Here is a 9,293-nt window from a genome sequence, read left to right as displayed (position 1 = left end):
TGGCGTCGGGGAACGGCACGGGGGGGCGGGGGCAGGCAGGGCTGCACACGGAGACACGGACACACTGAGTGCACCCCAACACACACACCCCCCAACACACACACAGACGCACGCGCGCACACACACACTGCACACCAACATGCACACACCGCAACACACTGCGCACCAACACACAGCCCTGTGAACGCATATGCAGGCTCGCAGGCTCACCTGAACCACACTGCATGTGTACAGTGTGCATACACAGTGTGTGTACATAGATGTAGAATGCACCCAGACACTGAGTGTACCCACACATAGTGCACACAGGGTGCCTGCATACGCAGAGTGCACCACACAAACTGACGTGCCAGCATGTGTGCACTCAAGGTGGGCGCATATATACAGTGTGCACCACGTAGGTATGCTGGACTTGTCCCACTTGCACATCACTGCTTGCCTGCTGCAGCTGTAAACAGATTGGCTCTTCAACACCCAAACGTGCATACTGCCTGTAGTAGTTATGTTCTCTGGTGTATGGTTTTTGGGAAGGACCTGGTGGCAAACGGCTGCAGAGAGCAGGGTCGCAGTGAACTTCCCAAAGAGGCTGTGATGCCACACTTGTTTTTTTCCTGCTAGCTGTTAGCAGGCAGTGCTTGTAGCCAGGTGCTGCTGCCTGCCATGGGGCCTGCACACCCTCATCCCTCAAGCAGAGCATTCAGCAGGGGTCTATTGGGGGTGTCTGATCCCAGCTTCTGCCTCCCCTCCTGCTTGGAACCCCCTGTGTTGCCCCACCCCCCCGGAGAGGCCACCATGCCCAGCACCCGGAACCAATGACTCTGTGACATCAGCCCCGGGAACAAGGGCACCGTGGACAACGTGACTACTGCGGGCACTACGTTGGCTGCCGCACTGGTGGCGACAAGCCCTTGGTTCTTGCAGCTGCCAACTGCCGCTGGCAGCGATGAATTTGCTCCCCCTCCTTGTCCTGCTGGCCGTGTGCTGGCCTGCGCACAGCACATGGGACAACTGTGGGTAAGTGGGCCAAGGCTCTGGGAGGGAGCTTGGGCAACCCTTACGGGGTTCACTGGAGGGTGCCCGCTTGTCCCCTGTGGCCACACCACAGCTTCCCGAACCCCATGTGGGAACCTCAGTTCCTTGCCAGCACCCAGGCTGCTGGGACAACTTGTCTACGGGGCTAAAGCAGAAACAGGGGTGGACGGACGTATGCCCCACGGGGTTCCCTGGCCCTGCTGTCCATGCAACACCTTGTGCGGAGGGAAGATGGCTGACCTTCAGCCTGAACAGCAGCAAGCCATCGAGCAGGACAGTAACGAGTTTCTGGTTACAGAGGGACCTGCGGGCTCCGGCCCATGGCTTCTCACTACGGCATGTCGCGTGTCGTGGGTGGCACAGATGCCCAGCCAGGGGCCTGGCCCTGGATCGTCAGCATCCAGGATCCCTGGAAAATAGGCACGGGGCATATATGCGGAGGGTCCCTCATCAGCCCACAGTGGGTCCTCACAGCAGCCCACTGCTTCATCGAAGCCAGGTAAGGAGGACCAGGGAATGGGGATATCCCCACAATACTAGCAGGTGCCCTGTCCGCAGCACCACGTGCTACTCCCATCCCATTTCCTTGCAGTACGTCCAGCGCCTGGGCACACCAGAGCCCAGCTGAGAGACTGCTCAGGAGAAGGCTGGGCTTGTGCCACTGCTTCCTAGCAGCCTCCAGCTCGACATTCCTTGTGCCTAAGGCATGCTGGGGCCATCACACCCTCCGTAGCACTGCTTTCCTCTCTCCCTTGTGAAGCAGAAGGCAGGGAAGTGCTGGGCTGCTGCAGCACATGGCTCCGCTCCCTCTGACCCCTCTCTCCATCTGCCTTCCAGGCACATCACAATGTGGCGCGTGGTGATTGGGGCCACCCAGTTGACTCAGCTGGGCCCTGAGGCCCAAGTGCGCAATATTAAGCGGCTACTGGTTCACGAACGCTATAGCAATATCTCGGAGAGGAACGACATTGCGTTGCTAGAATTGGACCAGCCTGTCCAGTGCAGCTACTATATACAGCTTGCCTGTGTGCCTGACGCCTCGCTGAGAGTGTCAGAGCTGACAACCTGCTACATCAGTGGTTGGGGTTCCACGACTGCAAGATGTGAGTTCCCAAAAAGTACTCGTGTCCTGAGTGCAAGCTTGGCACACTGGGGAGGTGGGTTGGGCTTCCTGACAGCAGAGGCAAAAGTCAGAGTCAGGCCGTGGGGACGTATGCCCACAGAGAGATGGGCCTGACCCATTACCCAAAGCAAGACAGAAGGGAAACACCGGTACAATGACTCTCAAGATGCAAAGCCAAGCCCTAGGGAAGGGGTTCACCCAGACAGGGGAGGAGAACTGGCAACGAGCTGCTGGGTGTTAACTCCTTTCTGTGCTCACAGCTGGACGATCAACTGATGTCCTGCAGGAGGCCAAGGTCCGTCTCATTGATGTCAACCTCTGTAACAGCAGCCGGTGGTATAGAGGGGCCATCCACACTCACAACTTGTGTGCTGGCTATCCGCAGGGTGGCATTGACACCTGCCAGGTAGGAGCATGCTACAAGTCAACCCCCAGCAGCACAGGCAGCCCTGTCACAACCTCCCAAACACACCCCGGCACGCACTTTGCCTGGCAAGTGACCCTCCCACCGCTGGGTCCCCACCGCTGTTGGGGCTCACCTCCCCTTCCCCATCTGCAGCTCCTTGCCCAGTGCCTCCCTTGTCCCAGAGGCCTGGGACTCTGCCCAGAAAGCCCATCCGGTGCTCTTGGCAGCCCATAGGTCCAGATCCCAATCCTGGAACATCTGTCTTCCACACATCCAGGATCACTGTGCAGAGATGAGAGAGCCCTACCTTACAGGCCCACGACCCCCTCCCAGACAAGGTTCTGTAAGCTCCAGCACCTGAGCAGAGCCTTTCTGAGCAGTGAATACAGCTCCAGCAGGTGCTGTGAGAGAGAAGGAGCCAGCCACAGTGCTGACAGTGGCCACCCAGCACCACTTTAATCCTCTCTCCTCCGCTGCAGGGTGACAGTGGTGGTCCTCTCGTGTGCAAAGACAACAATGCTGACTACTTCTGGCTTGTTGGAGTGACCAGCTGGGGGAAAGGCTGTGCGAGAGCAAACCAGCCGGGAGTCTACACCTCCACTCAGCACTTTTATGACTGGATCCTGGTACAGATGGGATTGCGCCCAGAAGTAAGGGCTACTCCAGCATCACGGGCATGGAGTCATTTTCTCACCACCTCAACCCCCTTTCAGAGGCCAATACCAACACAATCGGGCAGGTTTACACCCTGCCCATTTCCACGCCAGAAGCTCGTGGAATTCTTTACTCGGGTGCAGGAGCTCCTGCAGGTCCTAAGGGGAAAAAAGGCTTGAGCAGCAGGATGAACAGGATCCAGTGCAGGCTGCAGTATACCACAACCATTTCCTTCTGGGGCAATGCCTGCTGATCCAAAGGCAGCCTCAGAGTCAAAGGCCTGCTCTGTCCTGCCCATGCTCCTCTGAGTGCACACAAATGCTGAAGTTGACTTAGTTCTTGAAATAAAGTTGCCAATTTTCACAGCTAACCATGCTTCAGTCCAATTCAGTCTCCTGTGCAAGGCAAGGACTTCCATGCCTGGCACCTGCAAAATGAGGCTGCAGGTAGACAGTAGGGCACAAAGGGAAAGAGTCACTCAAGAGGGCTGAAACCGTGCCTGGTCAGAGAGGAGGTTGCTCAGAACTACCATGGGGTGGAGAAGACTGGCACACTGAGGCTAGAAAGAAGATATGAAAAAATGATGTGACATGCAGACAGCTTTGGGGGTATGCATTAAGGCACACAAGCTGATGATTAGAGCCTGGCATAAGCCTTAGCTAACTGAACAGACCATGGGAAACTCCCGAGTATGACAAGAGAAATTGCTGACCATAGCAACTAGAGTTAGAAGCTGACAGGAGTTACAGTGCCATGAGGAAGAGCCAGATTTCACGAGTAGTTAAGGGGGAATGATGTGAGAGGTGGCCACACTTTACAGATAATTGAAGGAAGAGTTGGGGTCATTTTTGGGAGAGGAATCTGGCAGGAACAGCAGTACCCAGGAAAACGCATCAGTAATGCCATGGAAGTCCAAGATGACCTACCTAACAGCACCTGACAAATCTGGTTACAGATGTGGCAAACCGGGGAGCAGGGGGGGGGGGAGGGGGAATCACCTGGGGTAGGTCCCTTGTCTGGGAGGAGACAAGGGCAGAGAAAGGGAGGAGTCAAGGAAGATGAGGGGGATGTACAGGCATGGAAAATGGAGAGAAGGGGGATCAAGGAGCTAGTCACACATAAGCAAACTGCTGGTTGGTTTGCTTGTTTGACTGAGCCCTGCACCTAATCACCACAGCCGGTCCTACCTTCTTTTTGAGAGCGATTCCAAATCCTTTTCTGTGGGGCCCCACTCTGTACCTGGTGGGGGCGTGGGTCCAGAGGCCTGACTGCTAGCAATGGCAGAAGGGAACACAGGTCATAGGGACCCAGCGGTTGGAAACACCAAGTGTCTAGGGCCAGCTACTGGTGGGAGCGCTGTGTGCATGTGCGATTCGCTAGTGAACTTGAAGCTGGACTAGCTCACAAGCAAGAGAGAGACACTTTCAGTCATGTGGATGGCATACAGTTGCAGCCCACCTGATTGATGAGCCCCAGTATTCACAGACTTTACAAGAAGACCAGGCCTGCCAACCACAGGCCACATCTCCACCTCCTGAGTCATGAAGGACTTTGAGGTGCTTGAGCATGCGTACCCTCAGCTGCTTCCCACCTAGGCATGTTCCCTCTGCGCTAGCTGCACAAGGTCCTGCCTCTGAAGCTGCCAGGACCATCCATCCCATCCTCCTCTTGCTGTGCTCTTGGCCCCTGGTAAGGTCTGTTCCCACCCAGAGGTGCACAGCATGCCTCCAGCTGAGTTGGGATCTCTGGACACTGGGGCATGCCCTTTGCTTCATCTTGATCATGGTTTGAACGGAGCTGTTCTGGCTCTGAAGATGATGCTGTATCATGGTCCCTCCATGAACAAGTCAGGGTTTCTGTCAAAAGGCCTCAGCTTGAACATCCAACACAGAGCACAGGGTCCACTGACCTACACTCCTAGCAGGGCTGGTAATCTCCCCAGCCCACAGTTTGCTACCCCAGCACTCCATTAGTCAGAGGTGTCACTGAGCCAAAGCTGCAGGGTAGCTCTAAAGCTGAGCTTGGTTAGTTGGGGGCAGGGGGAGTCTGGTGGGTTTGGGATAGGGTTCCAGTGTGGAGCAACTGAAGGGGATGGAGCAGCAAGAGGCTAGGAGCAGTGGCAGCAGGAAGGCTTAGGAGTGCAGTTTGGTATGCAGCAGGGCTGCAGGGCGGGATCCCTGCCCTTCCTGATCTGGCTTTCCCCAAACTCCATGCGCTGTTCAAAAAGCACTTTCTGCAGTTTGATCTCCTTCAGGACTTGCAGAATCTCCGGCCCTGCACCACTCTGCAGCAGATCATAGTTCTCGGCTGGGTCTGACTCCAGGTCAAAGAGCAGCGGGGGCAAGTGAGGGGTCAGCGGGGTCAGCCCGTGGCAGGCCTGGTCTGGAGTCGTATCACTGTGAAAGGAACCTGCAAAAGAAACTCCTAGGTGTAGCTCAGTTTTTTCTCTTTGAGCTTTGGACAGCAAAACCATACGGGACTTCACAAAGCTGCCCGTGCAGAGGAGAGGAGGCAGCACTAACCTTGTGTGAAGTAATGGGCCTTGTACTTCCCAAGTCTGACAGCGAAGGGGCCGCGCAGTGGATCGGGGGACGGCGGATAGAAGAACATCGTCTGACGGGGACTCTGTGGGAAGCAGCAGAGCTAAGCTCACCAGTGCAGCCACAAGGCTGAAGAGCCTGAAACAGGACCAGGCAGAAACTCCAGGGAGTCACACAGAAGCCCCAGTACTACAGCCAGAACATGGCCAGAGAGGGGGGAAGCTGACGAGCAGCAGCATCCTGTTTGCTCCCTACTCAAAGCTACTGGGGCTCTGTCCATCCACTACAGCCATGGGGGTTTGGCTTGGCAATATGTTGCAGGTGTTAGAGCTGAGCAGCTTGGGGAAGCCCAGGAACTCCATGGCATGACCCAGGCCAGACAAAAGGTCCCAGCTCATGGATCTCCCCTGACCCCCAGCTGGTTCTACTCATCAGGCACACAGCTCCAGCCCCACACCCAGTCTTCATGCACAATGCCAGCTGAACCAGCCCACAGGACTCACCTTCCCTGACCCAAACAGCACCGGACTCAGGTCATAGCCATCCAGGGCAACTTTCGGAAGAGCTGCTCCAGCCAGGGTAGTAAGGGTTGGCAGGATGTCCAGGGTGCTTGCCAGCTCATGTGTCACTCCTGTCACCCACCAGACCAAGGCACAAGGAAAGGTTCAAGCACCTGATCCCACTCCCATCCCTGCCATCCTCACTTCTCTCCTGCCCTCTGCTTGTCCTGGGGCAGCCAAGCTGCCATGACACTCCTGCCTTGGCTGGCATCAGCACGCAAAAGGCACAAGCAGTGCCAAGTCTCACCTGGAGTGATATGGCCTGGCCAATAAGCCACTGCTGGTTCCCGCATGCCACCTTCATATGTTGTGCCCTTCCCACACTTCAGAAGGCCAGAGCTGCCTCCACGTGCCATCCGCATGGTGGAGGGGCTGTGAGAGAGAAGAACCACCTACCATCAGTTTCACAGGTTCATGTTACCCCTTCCCTGATGCTGCCAACGGGGCCATGACAAGACAGACATGGTGCCAGCAAGTGACACTGCCACCCTTCTCGGCCTTGTGAGGCATGGGGCAGGTGAAGAAGCCAAGGTGTGCAAGACATCTAAGCAGGGCACCAGAAACCAATGCCACCCACACACAAAGGGAATCAGGGTATATTTGGGCTGCTGCATGCTCTTGGCCTGAACCCTGTAAGGTTTCTGCCCATGAGGAGGGGCACAGCTGGGTCACAGGAACAAGGAGGTGATCATGCACTGGGTCCTCTCCAGAGCAGCGTCAACCTCTTGCCTCACTTCAGGTCACTGGGGTCTCACCTGGCAATGCCACACCTCATCCCTTTTGCCCCAGCCAACCTATGCCTCTTTCCAGTTCCCCCATACCATGGCAGCAGAATCTTATCAGTGATGAAGTCCCCCCTGCTGAGCCCACTCACCCATTGTCAGAGGTGAAAAACACCAAGGTTGTGTTTGCAAGACCATTTTCCTGCAGTGCCTGCAGCAGCTGTCCCACCGAGCCATCAAACTCCAAGAGTGCATCACCAAACGGCCCACGCCGTGACTGCCCTGCATACTCCTGGCTTGCAAATTGGGGGTAGTGTGTATGCTGGAGAAAGGGCAGAGAAGACTGCTACGCAAACTCCCCCAGAGCTGCATCTGGTTCCCAATTCACCCAGGGACAGCGAGCACCCCAGCTAGGACATGGAGATATGTGACAATAGCTATGAGATGAGAGGAGGCTTGTCCCCAGGCTTCAGAAACATCTCTCAGAAATGGCATAAAGGAGCTGAGCCCCAGGAAAGGATGTGGGGCCCCAGAGTAGGAAGTTTTCCCGGGTGGACTCCTGGCCCAGAGAAGCGGGCAAAGCTCTAGAAAGAAGCAGCCCAAGAACATTATCAGAATGGTGCTGCCACAAGACCTGGGCATGGGAACAGCAACCCCAGGTCATCCAGGAGCAGGTATTGACTGCTCAGCACAGTCCTGGGGCTGCAGGAGCTGAGGTGCTTCCCTGCTCTCCCCACAGGACAAAGGCTCCCTTCCCCACTCTTGGGCCCAGAGCAGCCCTCCCCCTCTCTTACGTGGGAGGCATAGTAGAGCAGGAAGGGGATGCCTCGTCGGGCACAGTCAGCGATGAAATCCCGGGAGAATTTGTTGTAGAGTGGCACTAGATCAGGGAAAGAGACTGGCTGCTGCACGATGCTCTGGTTCCAGAGCAGCGGGACTGGCACTAAGCCTTGGTCACAAGTCCCAAAACACCTGATGTCAGGTGGGAAGCAGGTGAGATTCTGGCAGGGGCCCTGGAGAGAACAAATAACACTTTATCTTTTACCTGTGTTGCAGGACAATGAGAGGAGGGGAGCAGGGTCTCACAGTGGCCCACCACCAGGTCCTACAGGCACCCTTTGGGCAGCCACTCCCAGAAGCCCAGGGGTCTGTGCCCACCCTAGAACTGTCCAAGGACCATGCTGCCCCAGCATCATTTTCTCCTGGCAGTAATTCAGGTGTTTCTTTGTAGCCCAGAAGCTGACCCTCCCTCCCTTGACAAAGGGCATATGTCCCCATGCACAACTGCCACCCACATTCTGCAAAACTGCCCTATCATACGAGCACCTCAGAGATGGGCTTTCCCCACCAGCATCCATCTCCCCTGCCTGCAGCCACCCACACCCATCTGCCCAGGCAAGCACTAACCCAGCCTATGTGCTCTCAAGCAAGCTTCATCTTTCAGGCACTCCCCCCAGCCAGCCCTGGGACACCCTTCAGGGCTTGACAGGTCTCTTACCTGGTCATGGGAGTAGGGCACCCCCAAGAAGTGGTCAAAGCCCTGGTGGATGGGCAAGAAGGAGCCATTAATCCCCAGGCCAAGATGCCACTTGCCAACCATAGCTGTGGCATAGCCTTCAGCCTTCAGCACCTCTGCAACAGTGACCTCAGACAGCGGCAGGCCTCCCTGTGAGTCTGGGTTGAACACACCGGGGTAAACCCCAGAGCGCATCTGGAACCGGCCAGTCAGCAGGGCTGCCCTACAGGTGAGAGTTGAAAGAGAGGGAGGAGACAGGCATCACACTGGACACAGCACAGGTCGTGGTGCTCAACCTCCACAGAGGGTGCCCCATTCCTCAGGACCTAGCAGCTTGGCTCTCCAGTCTCACAGCTGCCACTGCCATCTCCCCTGTCTGCTGGGACACACAATCAGTCCCCTCGTAGAGCAGCCAGACCTTCGGGCCTCCTGGGACACATCAGATTTATCAACCACCCGTTCCCCCCAGCACTGCAGCTCCCTAGCTGTATGCTAAGCCCTGCCTCGATGCTTCCTCCAACCCCGCCCCGGGGCCCTTCAGCAGTCGCCAACCAGCGGGGCGGGAGCAGCGAGGGACGTACCGGGACGGGCTGCACACTGGGGAGCTGCTGTAGAAGTTGGTGAACCGCAGCCCTCGGGAAGCCATTCGGTCCAGGTTGGGCGTGGTAGAAGAAGGGTGCCCGTAGCTCCCCAGGTCCCCGAAGCCCAAGTCGTCCGCCAGCAACAGGACGAAGCTGGGG

At 56.7% G+C, this 9,293-nt stretch overlaps 2 protein-coding genes across 2 annotated transcripts in view; one reads left to right on the top strand and one right to left on the bottom strand.

Annotated features, from left to right (window-relative positions):
- Positions 1-928: 928 nt before the first annotated feature.
- ACR (acrosin) lies at positions 929-4,145 on the top strand. The gene is made up of 5 exons (XM_009274841.2): positions 929-1,014; positions 1,331-1,531; positions 1,870-2,135; positions 2,416-2,561; positions 3,041-4,145. Exons 1-5 carry the CDS (start codon positions 944-946, stop codon positions 3,392-3,394), a joined length of 1,038 nt encoding a protein of 345 aa, XP_009273116.2. The 5' UTR covers positions 929-943; the 3' UTR covers positions 3,395-4,145.
- A 505-nt stretch (positions 4,146-4,650) lies between these two features.
- Positions 4,651-9,293, bottom strand: part of ARSA (arylsulfatase A) — a 22,966-nt gene continuing 18,323 nt past the window's right edge. The window contains exons 2-9 of the mRNA XM_009274839.1: positions 9,135-9,287; positions 8,536-8,776; positions 7,832-8,050; positions 7,190-7,359; positions 6,563-6,687; positions 6,259-6,386; positions 5,738-5,840; positions 4,651-5,624 (exon numbers count right to left, since the gene is read on the bottom strand). Of these exons, the coding sequence (XP_009273114.1) occupies positions 5,323-5,624; positions 5,738-5,840; positions 6,259-6,386; positions 6,563-6,687; positions 7,190-7,359; positions 7,832-8,050; positions 8,536-8,776; positions 9,135-9,287 (1,441 nt within the window). The 3' untranslated portion in view covers positions 4,651-5,322. The remainder of the gene's footprint in view (positions 5,625-5,737; positions 5,841-6,258; positions 6,387-6,562; positions 6,688-7,189; positions 7,360-7,831; positions 8,051-8,535; positions 8,777-9,134; positions 9,288-9,293) is intronic.

The sequence above is a fragment of the Aptenodytes forsteri genome, unplaced genomic scaffold (assembly GCF_000699145.1).
Source record: "Aptenodytes forsteri isolate BGI_AS27 unplaced genomic scaffold, ASM69914v1 Scaffold304, whole genome shotgun sequence".
NCBI classification, from domain to species: domain Eukaryota; kingdom Metazoa; phylum Chordata; class Aves; order Sphenisciformes; family Spheniscidae; genus Aptenodytes; species Aptenodytes forsteri.
This window is presented reverse-complemented; position numbering and strand designations above follow the sequence as displayed.

Excerpts from the sequence above, each read along its gene's own strand:
- ACR (XM_009274841.2), top strand. The coding sequence starts at position 944 with ATGAATTTGCTCCCCCTCCTTGTCCTGCTGGCCGTGTGCTGGCCTGCG. Across the intron at positions 1,015-1,330 it reads AGCACATGGGACAACTGTGG|AGGGACCTGCGGGCTCCGGC; the intron begins GTAAGTGGGCCA and ends TTCTGGTTACAG. Across the intron at positions 2,136-2,415 it reads GGGTTCCACGACTGCAAGAT|CTGGACGATCAACTGATGTC; the intron begins GTGAGTTCCCAA and ends CTGTGCTCACAG.